The following is a 14,458-nucleotide window of genomic DNA, read 5'->3' as shown; positions in this document are numbered from 1 at the left end:
GTACAGAAGAGCATTTTATTACTTTTTGCCCATATAAGGAATAAACCTGGTGAACAAGTTTATACTTTTACCCAGTAATATCTATTATGTACACGCTTTCAACAAATAAATTTTATTAATGTATAGAATCGTATCTTTGCATCGGAATTAATTGAATTGAAAATTTACATAAGTTTAAATACTGTGTCACATTATAAGCATTCCTTGACCTCATCGGTGTAATATACATAATATAAATATGTATACTAGTATTTATAAATTATCGTTAAAATTAAAAACTTATAGTTACGAAAGACGATTTCATCACATTAATTTTGCGTATTTACACAGAACAGTAAAGTAGATAGAAGTGTGATGTGGGCGTGGCCCACGTGTCAATGATAAGTTTAGATCACCTAACTTGCTCTCAGTTGTGCGCAGAAAAATATTCGAGTCGGTTGTCAGCTGTCAAACCTTTTTTCCATATTTATTCATTAATTAGGACGTGTTGTTCGGTATAAAGAGTGCAAAAATGATAGCAGACGAAATAATATCAGCAATGAAGGCATTTCATACCGTCGGTAAGTCTTATTTTAATTTATTTTAATTATATTTTATGTTATAACTTCGCTTGTCGTAATTTGTCAAAATTGTATACAAATATCTAGTCAAAATGAACCTTAATCCATAAGAAATTAGTACTATTATAGATTGAACAGCAAACAAGACTTTCTGGAATATTATTGCAATAAACAAACGAATGTCGCTTTAGTGATACTTGTGGTGCATATCGACAGTATCGATACTTTAGAAAAGACAAACATTATAAATATTAAATTTTATTTTATTTTTCCTTAGCTTTCATTTGTCTAATTTATTTATAGATTTCCCAAAGAGGCTAATTTAAAAGAGAAATGGATAAATGCAACGTGACGAGTTAACTGGATGCCGAACAGTACTAAGCGGTCTAACAAAGGCCACCGATACATCAAACCTACAGCAGTTCCAAGATTTAAAATAATAAATAAATAAATAAAATAAATAATAAATAAAATCTTTATTTGAATTCATACATTAAGTTACAACTTACAATAGATTGGGGTTCAGGCCCCCTTACTAGGTATAACCTGTATTAAGGGGACCTGTTCCTTCCCTAGGATTGATTGCAAGGGTGCATGAATTAAAAAAAGAGAGACACATAAATTTAAGAAATTAAGAAAAAGCTAATCCAAAGTCCAAAAACAAACAGGGTGTGTATGATGTATAAGTATGAATGTGTTTATGTGCGTGTGCCTGTGTGTGTGTGTGTGTGTGTGTGTGTGCGTATGTTTGTGTGTGTGTGTGTGTGTGTGTGAGAGTATTTATTATAGTGATCTAAATACGAATTAAATTTTCAAGACTGTCATAGTCATAATTTTTAAGCCAGGTTAGAACCGTTTTTTTGAATATATGCCTATTGAGAGCTTTAACTTTATGTTTTTCACTTAACTTATTGTAAAATCGAGGGGCTAGTCCCTCGAAAGATCTTACTGCAAATTTACTTTTAAAAAAGGGAACAGGGCATCTCTCATTACGTGTATTCCCTTTCTGTAAGGTGGGAACAGTACCTATATGAAATCTTTGTAACAGACACAAAATGTACAACTTACGGACACTAAGCTCAACGAGTCCTTCTTTATATAGTTCAACAGAAGGGTGTCTAAATGGCAGTTTAAGCGCGACTTTAATTAAACATCGTTGTGCTCGTTCAACTGGAAGGAGGTGTGATTTCGCCATACCCCCCCACGTGCAAATACAGTAACGTAGAACGCTTTCACATAAGGCTTTATATGTTAGTATAAGGATGTCCTTGTTAGCTACCGAGTTAAGGTTTTTAAATATATGAACTAATCGACGAACTTTCGTAGCTAGATAGTTAGCATGAGGTAACCACCTTATATGGTGATCAATCTGGATACCAAGATATTTGCACTGTTCAACACGTGTTAAGCTTTGGCAATTACAAAAAAAATAATGCATATTTTCTGTTTGTATTTTGTAAATATAGATTTATACTATTCTATTCCGTTTTTTATTTAATAATAATAATATAAAAAGACGTACTTAGTAGTAATAAACATACTCCAAAATGTGACGCATTATACTATACTCATATAAAAGAAAGAAAAAAAATACACAATAAATATTTATTTGTGAATTATCGATAACAAGGCTGATATCCCTCAGAGCATAGCATCAGATAAATATCAAGTTAATGTCATTAATGTTGAGTGACACAAATTTCAACCTTATCTCTATGCGTTGCGTTTCAAATTTATATCTATCGAAAACTAACGCCCTCTGTTGTGGAGTAGCTGAATGTTTTCGAATTTGGAATTTCTGTGCAATGAGAAACAAAACAGCTAATATACCTAGGGATGTTATACTAAAATAAACCGTAACATGGTGCGTTAGGGTACATATTGAAATGCTGAATTTATAACCTAAGTCAGTTTTTACTCAAATTAAGCTGTCCAATCAAAGGCATAGTTTACTTGTAGTGTACTGTATAACTATCGGTTTAAATGTGTGGGTTTGGCGACACTGGTTTTCATACTAATTAGACATTACAGCACTTCTATATGTTTTTACTGTTCTGTGCGTATTTATGTATTGCGAAAGGTTTAAAATAAATTGACATTTATTATTTAATATTATATGTATTATAAGGGTGCACTCACACACATCAGTCACCGTCACGGCACGTCACCGGACAGTATTAAAAAAAAATATGTATCAATAGTTCTAGTATGACTCTGTTCCCACACGACAGTCGCCGGCACGAAATCTATCAGTGACGTCCCCGGTCAGGCACGTCAAATAATCTTTCCATACATGTACCATACTTTTATCCCCACTCACCCGGTGCCGTCACGTCTCAGTTCAGTCAGCGTCGTGCTACCGTCAATTGCTACATGTTCTCTAGCGTGACACACGTCTAATCACTGACTAACCTGATGTATGTGTTCAATGATTCAGTCAAACCGGCGACGTGACTGACGGACAACATGACGGTGACTGGTGTTTGTGGATACGTACACAAACCGTCACCGATCAGTCATCGGTGACTTGACGGTGACTGATGTGTGTGAGTGCACCCTAAAACAATTCAAATGTATAGGCTTTATGCTTTCATCTAGATATCTAATTTATAATTTATTCATTTTTGTACGTTATTCCCTCATTTGTTTTTTTTTTATCAAAATAAATTAAATGGAATGTATTTTCGTACAGGTTATTGTTGTCAATGATCGATGTAACAGTAAGCAACAAATAGACGCTCAATATATCACCTTGTAATAGAGCATCAATCAAAATGATAAATCACGCCAATTTTCCTTTCGATTCCAAAAGTGGCTGTTATGTGTATTCAATATATTTCACATTACATTCAAATTGTTTGAATTGTTTTCATTGTAGTTGTGATTATTTCCTTAATAAATGTAGCAAAAAAGGACATATATTTATTAAAATCACAATACACAATATATTAGAAAATATTGGAAAAAATAGCTTCAAAGCAATAATGCCGCCCATTTATACAGCTAAGCTTATTTGTAGTATTTGTATAAGTTATTGCTTTTTGTGTGTTTTTATGCATGGTGCAATAAAGAGGTTTTATTTTATTTTTTAATAATAAAACACATATTAGCTTTTCAAAATGTGAAGCATACTTTAAGAAACCCAAATGCGTTTCACAAAGTCTGTCTAATCTGGACAATCGTTATATCTACGACATTTTTGTGCATTACAAAATAAAAAATTGCATTATATGTAAGTACGACGAAGTCATGTTATTTTCCATTATGGAACCTTATGTAAAGCAACAAAGTAAAACATGAATTTAGATATTTTTAAGATAAACAATAATGTTACTTTTATGATCTCTCTATACATAAATGAAACTTTTAAACTATGCTTGAATCTGATGCTTATAATCTAATCTACAAATGATTTGAAATCTGCAATAAAATGTATTTGAACATTTGTTATTTAATGATTATAGAGATGTAAGTATTTAATTATATTATTAATTAAGGTATAATTATATTGTAATAAATTGCTATAGAACAATATAAAAACCTTGCATGCAAAGACTTGTAATTTTGTAACATTACACATCTTTAAGTACTAATATTATAAAGCTGAAGAGTTTGTTTGTATGAATGCGCTAATCTCAGCCCTCAGGAACTACTGGTCCGATATAGTTCTGGAATTCTTATTCTGTGTAAGTTAGCCCATTTATCGAGGAATGTTTTATTATATGATCAAGCTAAGACAAACAGGAGCGGGTAAAATCGCGGGGACAGCTAGTCATCCATAGAGGAAATCAATCTATAGGTAAAATACTGGTAACTGAAATGCAATCAATTCAAATTAGTCCAATAGTTAACTAGTTTTATCTGAATAACCAAGTGATTACGGTACAAACAGATAACTGAAGGTACATAAGACATTTCGTAATCAAAAATAACGTTCGATTAGTAAGCGTGATAGATGTTCTGTGTACGTTAATTAACTAAATAGGACCAGTTTGTTATGTACACATTCTTGGTTGGAAAATGCAGGAAAAACATAGTAGCGAAATATAGATAAAATATGACACACATTGGACGTTACGTATATTTTACAGGTAATAAAAATCTTCGCGTTGAATCGTTGGAATAAATAGTATTATGTTATCTGTGTTAATACTAAAATGGAATAATAATATGTTAAATAGAATTAATAAAGTATGTTACATCTTAATATAATAATTATATCATGATAAAACTAATTTAATATTCACGTATGTTTGATGTGACCGACATATTTTCCGTGTATTTCCAAACTCGTTTTTAACAAAGGTTTTTATTATTCTCTAAAAAGCATTAATTGCTTCATAATATGCGTCATTATTAACATATAACTTAGTATATCTTATAATGATGACGTTATTATAATAAATCTACATATAAATGAAAAATGCTCTCAACCAAAAAATATTAAAATAGAGTAAATTATGCCATATCTTAAATAACATATTATAGATATTAACTATTACAACACCTATTTGATAATCTTACCTATTAAATAATATTTAACTAACTAATATAAAACCCCTTAAATAATATGATTATTTAATCATTATTCATGCAAAAAATATGTGAAAATTACTTAGAGCGTATAAATATTATGTTTGGCGTGAAATTTCTTTCGTTGCATGTTTTCACTGCGGGCGGCGATATTTATTATTTTTTTTAAATATATCATCTTCACTACTATAATTTCATAACTAGAAAAAAGAACCCATATATTTTTCAGCACAATTAAAAAATATAATATGTGTAGTTAGTTGAAAGGCTGGGATGCATTTAATTATATTTCTGTTATATATCTGCTATTAATAGATAAAATTATGATTTTTAATTTTAATAAACATTTTTAGCAGCATAAAAATATAATACAAATGATGTCCTGATAAAAAACACGTAGGCCTTTACGTATGATAGCATTTATCCGCTGTTAAAGTAGCCATATCCTTTCGATTATATCAAATTAACTGACAGTATCTAATAATAATTGCTATTTGCACTGATTAACATGCAGTTAAGTAATTGTTTCAATTATTTATGGAGTATCGTGTCAGAACATTCCATCAACTTCTGTGAGTCAATGCGATGAAAATATATTTCATTTATTTCAATTTAATAAAATGGATCGCGCCTATTATATATATATAGAGATTATTATTAACACATATACAAGCAAATATTTCTATAACATATCTTTTATTTTGGGATATAAGTTATCAGTTCATCAAAATCCGTTCATTTGCTTTCCCGAGAAACTTGAAAGAGTCACAAACACGTCTCCATACATCAATCTCCACATTCTCAGTTCTCACAAACGTTCAGGTTTATAACACAATTACCTAAAGGTATATTTTGTTTTCAATATCACTCAAAGGATAAAATAAGGATTAAGAAACTATTAGCTAGATTCTAATAGATATCTTTATAAGTCGTATTTTTTTATATATATTTTATGACATTTTTTTGTACGCAACCTGCTTAACAAATCAAATACCGATATCATCCTAAAGTTATACAACTCTACATGAATTATTATTACTGATGACATTCAATTATAGACCGGGAGATACTGACACAAAATTTCGAGTCATTTGTAACAGGATGGCGGTTCTACAGGGTTCTTAGTACGCAATGACAAAAAGAAAAATGATGGTGTGAACGCTGGTACCGGCGGCTTAGTCGCGTGGGCGTTAGTCGAACTCATCGGAAAATAGCGAAAGTCAAACGATTTGTAACAGTATGGCACTTATTTTTCCTGTAAGTTTGAGGATCAACGAATATAAATACAAAATTTCAAAGATCTAGGTGTTGGAAATCTTCACTTATATAAATTAATAATAAATTTATTTTTCAAGTATGACAGCACTTTTTCCCCCTACTAGAAGTATGGCAAATATAATAATGGTCACATTTTATCAAATACTCTCCAAAAAGCCAAATGCAATACTGGTACAAAAAGATAGGCGAAATAAAAAAATTTTGCAGATTTTCGGCGGTAAGGCGACCATTTGGAATCGTCCGAAAAGTATGGCATGGCGATTTTCGTAAATGGCTGCACGACGATGGTTACCTGTGCAAAAGTTAGCTTGGTACAAATGGTTTAATAATTGTTTTTTTTAAATCAACACATTCGCGTCGGTATGGCGGGCTGTAAGTCATACCGGAAAAGTATGGCATGACACTACCGCCTACTTCTTTTTTATGGGCTATCGGTAAATTCTAAAATTTTTGTGTTACAAATCGTTTGACTTTCGCTATTTTTCCGACGAGTTCGACTAACGCCCACGCGACTAACCCACCGGTACCAGCGTTCACACCATCATTTTTCTTTTTGTCATTGCGTACTAAGACCCCTGTAGAACCGCCATCCTGTTACAAATGACTCGAAATTTTGTGTCAGTATCTCCCGGTCTATTAGCACATCATCATTTTATTATATCTTGGCACATTCAAAATGAATGTACAATTTATTTCTCAGTACACACAAATCAATTTAGAGCCAACATTATAATGTATATTTCTTCTGCATTTTAAAGCTTGCAAATTAAAGGAGCTTTCTTGTAAATATGTACGTAATATAATTGTGACCCCCTTTTAAGTATTTTGTAACAAGAGCATACAATAGTTTTGCAAGCATTTTGATTGGGTAATAAAGTTGTCCTAATGCTTTCATTTACTGCTTCCTTATCGACCCCTTTAACGAACTGTCTTAAACTGTTTTCAAAGATTGTTTTTAATCCCACCCTTTTACGTAACAATAGCGACTGAGAGGCCAGTTTTAGCAAATTATAACTGTTGAGTTGATCGTTTTTTACAGGTTTATTTAAATTTATATTTATCGTTACTATAGATTAGCAATAATCACAACTAATTCGACTTTCTCACTTATCATACTTCGGTTCAAACGCAATTTATTTATTCAAATAGACTTCGTTTAGTAGCGCTTTTTTGGATTATTAAAATGGTTAATGTATTATTCTTATCGAAGTTATATATTATTTATTATTTAAGTCGATTATGAAATAAGTATTGTAATTTTTGCTATAATAATCCTTTCTCTTTGCAGATATTTCGTCAGCACCATACTGCAGTTCCAAATCCACAGATCGCTTTGCGAAAGGACCGGTCAGTACATTCCTGGGGACCCGACTCGGCCACTGCACAAATGCGATATATATAGAAACCCTGAAGCTGGAAGGATCTTAACGTAAGCATTAACTTTGAGATTATTAAATGAATGTTATTATCTAAGGTAATTATGATATATCTTTGGAAAAGGTAACAAATGACATCAACCTGTTTAAGCTCGGTAAAAGGACGAAAACGAGAGTAAGGTAATTGAAAAAAAAGAAAAAATAGAGGGAAATTTGTTTCCTAACTCATAGTAAAAAAATATTCTTAAAAAATTATGTCTTTCGTAAATCGTAACAATAATGCAACGTGTGATATTCAAACAATACTTTTAATGAAATACAAGTAATTATTGTTCAGGCTATACTGCTATTTATATACATGTGTTATATTTGCATAATATACAATCAGAAATCAGAATCGTATTACTTCATACTGGAACGCATTAACATAGTCAATAAACAAATCACTTTTTAGACGACGAGCTAAAATAAAAACACGAGCAAAAACAAACAATAAAGTCCTATAAAAGTATTTCTTTTCCTCATACTATATTTAGAAAATTCTCATTCCCACAAGTTGAAATGCTTCTCTATAATAAAACATTCATTCATTTGGAGAGAAAATAAATTACCCGAAGGTACCAGGTGCTGCTTTGAGTAATACAAAGCCACAAATACTATTCCCTCAGTGTATACCGTATATAATGACATTATTATACAGATAGATAGTGTCATAAAAAGGTAAGCTATGAACGGCATTTCTCGACCTATGTATTTCAGGAACTATTCCTTCCTGCACTTTGCAAAGTTTCGTTACTGACAAAAAGCACAAATACATTAAAATTTTCTCAATACAGGATTTCCTAGTTAAGAAACAGGCATGTGAACGGCTGTGATAATTATTTTATAATCGTGCCATTCCTGTGACCTTGTTTTGCAATGGCTTAATGAATTTCAAATACTGTAAATCCGTCATTGGATTATGATGACTAATTAATCGAATTATAACGTGAGAATTCAGGCTATGTGAAAACGGATAAGAATTGAAACCTTTAATTTGTATATTATTAATGTGTGAACTCGACATGTGATACCTATGTGGAAATCATATGCCTAACTAGCTGGAGCCCGAGACTTTTCTCTGAATTCTGATTCGTGACTTATAGCTGTTCTAACCTACCTAGATGTATTAAATAATTCGGATAAGCGAATTATTTAATACATCTACGTCTCTTCCGATCAGCTGTTTTGCTGATCAGAACGCGTAACATAACATCCCTCCATCTACCTATCCTCAGAAACGTCTACGTTTATTTTTTTACTACCAGAAAACTGACAGCCGATAAAATAGTTGTCCCATAGCAACAGCACCAATAATCCCTTATAATCTTCCCCCTATTCACTAAGTACATTCACACCAACACAGCTTATCGCAAATAGCCGTTGCCTGAATAAAAAGGAGAAAATAAAGCGGCCTGCACACAATTGACCCGTCTCGGAGGAAGTGACCACTTGGCCTAAGGGCATCATGCGGGCCGTTAAATTTATTGTTAACTCTATTACGACGGGCTGGATTATTGTAATGATTTGAAAATTTGTTTGCAAATCTGCGTTATATAATGTAGGTGGAGACTGTGTGAAATGAGCTTATTGCATACGTTTTCATTTGGATACAAAGACGGCATTTAATTACAAAATTTACATAAAAAAATTGTTTTCTTTATATTTGATTACATTAGCATAAAAAGATTTAGTTCTTTCGTTGAACTAATTTTTTTCATTCCTCTTATGAAAAATCTACAAATATCTTTATGACACATACATTCGATTTTTAATCGAACCGTAGTTAATTAATCTTAAATATAAAAATGAATCGCAAAATGTGTTGGTAAGCGCATAACTCGAGAACGGCTGAACCGATTTCGATAATTCTTTTTTTATTATATTCCTTGAAGTACGAGGATGGTTTTTATGTAGAGAAAACGTAAATATGTACCACGGGCGAAGCCGGGGCGGACCGCTAGTTATCAATAAATTATTCTAAACGTCTTAATCTTCTTTAATAAACTTAGAGAGGTAAGAATAAATCGTGCAATTTAATTGAATGCTTAATCAATATATTGTATTAACTATCTCCCACGTTTAAAGATCGATAAATAATTGAACGAACAATATAATACATTCAGTTACAAGTATTTAATTCTTTTAATATATAGTAAGTCAATATTATCATTTTGTTTTAATTTGATAAAATTATTATTTTTCAGAATTCCCCAAAATTATTAAACATATGCCTACATGCTACATACTCAATAAACATACTCTCCCTAAAAAAACAATAATAAAGTGTTCCAGTTTAGTTCAGTGCCTTCATTGTGTATTTAGGATCATTTTGGGACGATGAAAGTCATTTTTCATTAGATCGCCTCAGTCATTACTCATAGTAATAAGTAAAAAAGTAAATAAAAGTCATAACTTTGAAAAAACATTCCCAAAAGCTAAAAGTCACATACTAAAATCCAAAGATCCAACCTATATAATGATGATATGCTTATTGCCTATACTCTATACTCTATATAGGCTTCCTCGACAAAATAAATAGACTATTTACCAGTGAAATAATTTTTCAAATCGGATCCGTACCTGAGATTAGCACATTCAAACAAACAAACTCTACAGCTTTATAATATTAATATAGATTTGACTGCTTTTTTACGAATACGTAACTTATAAATCATATGAGGACAATCAGTCTATAGAAAATGCTTCACTTTCATACTAGTCTAGACATATTATTGAAAGCCTACTTAATTCTCGAACTTTACTCAATATTGTCACACTTGCATAACTGTTTTACGGTAAAGCTATTTACATAAGTGTATTTTGAAAGCGCAGTATTGGACCAGTAATTGTCTTTCGATACCCTCATTAAAATTGGATTAATATGAGTTTAATATTTTTTTCAAGTTTCATAATAAAACATTTTTGTTTCTTGACCATTTGAACTTAGGGATAATATGAATAAATCATGTCTTTAAAATTAATTTCACAAAGCTATGTAGATATTATATGCAATGTGTAATACCTCCTTTTTAGGAATCTATATTAAACAGCTTTTTAATACGACTCTATTTTGCCTTGAATTTTTTATTCACACTCTTGTCATATAATTATGAAATTGCGACATAACTTAAAATATATTTTAATTAATTAACATGAATTATGAATTAATGTCTCCTTATCTTCTACTAGCTGTGCTCCGCGGTTTTACTCCTATTGGTCTTAGCCTATTTCGTGCAAAATTTGAAGTAAATCCCTCCAGTACTTTTTGAGTTTAGCCCGGACATACATATATACAAACAGACGAAAATTCTAAAATATTCAATTTCAGACTTCCCTACGATTTTATTATGTATACAGATTGCCCGTTTTATATATATATTTATAGGTGTAGGAAGCTTTGCCGATATCGTTGCGAAAACAACAGATTTGCAATACGAAAATGTATCAACTTTAGCGCTTAAAATGCCGCTTTTCACATCATTCATGGTAAATTAGCTGTCATAAATCAAAATGGTTACACCAGCTATCTATTGAAACGTTACAATTCCTGATAAGGGTATTGGTAAAAGTATTATTAATAAAATTAGTTTTTGACAGTTTCGATTATGTTTGACGACTTGCAAAAGATAGTTTGGCTCGCGCTATGGTTATCTTTACTTATACCATATTATTTATCTCAAAATTGATACCTATCAACATTAAAATTTAAAATGTCAATGAAAGGATGTGCTCTATCCACAGGCTCTATCCTTTTACAGTCAAGAGTAATGCTTTATGACAATCAAGTAGTAACCAAAGTGCTTCATCAGTGAATTTTTCGATTAACTTTACTTATATCTCGTATGTGCATTATAAAGTAGTTGGTGACCTGAAATATTGGTATGGTTATGTTACTCGTTCCTTCTTTTTCCAATACTATTTGTGTATCATTTGTTACTATTTTCTTACCTTTATTTGTTTATTTGTATATTATCCATTTATCAATGCATAAAATGTCATACATTTATCAATGATCTTAATTTCTTTAGTCATCTATTAATTTTCTAAGTTTAGAACTCAAGAGCGTCGCGGTCGTACGAAATATCAAGGATCTATGTAAATAAATATTACGTTGAATAGTAACATTTTAGTTGCACTACCCATATAGTCCTGCTTTTATCTCAACCAGGCTGGACATAACTTATGTAATAGAATGTTCATGCAAATCTGCTTTATTGCAATATTTAAATGATACCTTCGGACTGCATTTCACCACACACAATAATTACGGCACAAGGAAAAATGCTTACAGCATAAAGTGCTCCAATTTACACTTGCATAGACTATTATCATATCATATCTACATTGTAAATAGATATTGTAATGACTTCATGAATTAAATACTTTGTTCATATTTAAATTCATTTAAATTACATCAAAAGCGAAATCTCAACACCAAACGTGATATTAAGGTATGAATATACAAGAAAGACTCTTCTTTGTACAAACTGCTTTCCGAGCAGGTGATAAATATTTAATTATGTATTTTACCGATTCATTAGTGCTTTAATAGTTGAATCTATACATATAATAAATCTGTAGAAGGGTCAATTCTGTACATTGAAAATATTGAAAAAATAAATAGCAGGGGGTGTTATTGGATCGAATATACCAAACCCAAATATGTGATTAAAAAAATTTTTGTCTGTCTGTCTGTCTGTCTGTATGTGAAGACATCACGTGAAAACTAACGGTTCGATTTCGATGAAACTTGGTATAATTATACCTTATTATCCTGGGCGTAAAATAGGATACTTTTTATCCTGGAACAATACGTAGAAAAAAAATTAATCTTAATTTTTCAGTTTTATCCATAGACGTTGTTCTGTAGAACCGCGAACACACGTTGCGTATTATTATAGGCCTAGCCGTATTTGGGTCCAATAGATATTTATAAGATGTCATTGTCAGAGTTACTCAAAATGGAGAAATAAACCACCCACGCTAAGACCAACATCCGCGCGGACGCAGTCGCGGGCGGAAGCTAGTGAATAATAATAATTTGAGTTTGATTGTGATACAGAAAACTGCAAACAAATCTGTTAGGGCTCCATGATGCCACAGACTACTCAATTATACATATAACATGTACATTGTACAAGTATAACCACCCCTCATTTTTCACCTCCTGCTTGTACTTCCCTATATGTATAGGTATATATGTATATAATTCAGTTATTATTATACACAATAATATGCAATTTCTAGACGTTATCTTATATATAAAAATGAATCGCAAAATGTGTTGGTAAGCGCATAACTCGAGAACGGCTGAACCGATTTCGATAATTCTTTTTTTATTATATTCCTTGAAGTACGAGGATGGTTCTTATGTAGAGAAAACGTAAACATGTACCACGGGCGAAGCCGGGGCGGACCGCTAGTATGTAATATTAATAATAATTGACGTTTGATGTTAGTGCATTACTTAACATTCAGACGTAACACTGCGTTACCATTACAATAAATCCGGACCGGGCGAGTTTCTAATAATTATAACAATCCAGATGATTTATACGCTTAATAAATTATTATAATATGTACTATGTACGAACTTGTTACGATACGTCCGATATATCACTAATTGTATTATACTTTTAACAACTAAAATTAAAACAATTTACGTTTCCTTTATTGCGGTAAACGTTTTTAAGAGCTCTATGTATTTAATGTTATTTTATATAGACATTGGAATATTTGTTTTATCAGAAAACTTTTGAAGGAAAAATACAAGTATTCTTTAATTACTTCCTTCGGAAATATAAATATTATATATAGCTTAAGCTTAGCATTGTTTTTACACACTTCCGATATCTAGGTATGTCTGAAAATATTATTCTTAAAATAAATACTGACCGAGCATCGACCTACAGCATAACAAAGCAAGGCCTGGTTATCTAATATTTAATCTGCATAACGTAGAACATATTCATATGATCATATATATACCAAATAAGACGCAATTTAAAATAATTCTTTTTTGAAGATCATTCAAAAGACTTCTTGTAATAAATTCATCCACCAAATTGTTATAACTTAAGAGTCTCCTTTAATACTTTTTCAGTAAATAATAATTTAATACATATTCTGTGCATTTGAAAGCGCACAAAGCCAGACTTGCAAACGGCTGCCACTCCGACTGCCTTTCACCTAAAAACCTAGAAGTAGGGCAGTGTTTCGCGACAGTTTCTAGAACTGATAAAAAGATACGATACAGTTCCTAAACATTCAATTAGCATGTGCTCCACTTCAGTAATTAACGCCTAGCCGCTGGATTATTTACGCAATGATCCATAAGACAATGCCCTAAGTAATTTAGCCATCTGTTATGTAAACTAATAGTCTTCCTCGACCGCTTTCTCATGGACTCCACGCATTATACTAATACCTGAGGCTATTTTATAGATTCAATTTTTATAAATCATGATTTAACAAATTTAGTTAACCTTTCTCGAATAGAGAGCAATTAAATAAGTTTTATAATATTATTGTCTTTTCTTCATTTTTTTTTTGGTCTTGTGACTTAGTATATTATAATATAGCAAGTCACATATACTGCTGGATTTTTTATTAATACTAACATATTTTGTATGCAAAAGATAAATAAGTAAATATGTACATAAAGTCAGA

General features: G+C 31.3%; 1 protein-coding gene across 1 annotated transcript in view; it reads left to right on the top strand.

Annotated features, from left to right (window-relative positions):
* Positions 1-14,458, top strand: part of Ance-3 (angiotensin-converting enzyme Ance-3) — a 94,155-nt gene that overhangs the window by 77,252 nt on the left and 2,445 nt on the right. The window contains exon 10 of the mRNA XM_089700072.1: positions 7,660-7,800. Within this exon, the coding sequence (XP_089556198.1) occupies positions 7,660-7,800 (141 nt within the window). The remainder of the gene's footprint in view (positions 1-7,659; positions 7,801-14,458) is intronic.

The sequence above is a fragment of the Colias philodice genome, chromosome 10 (assembly GCF_061535455.1).
Source record: "Colias philodice isolate Cphi_HAF_F1 chromosome 10, ilColPhil1 Martin Lab GWU primary, whole genome shotgun sequence".
Taxonomy (NCBI): Eukaryota; Metazoa; Arthropoda; class Insecta; order Lepidoptera; family Pieridae; genus Colias; species Colias philodice.
This window is presented reverse-complemented; position numbering and strand designations above follow the sequence as displayed.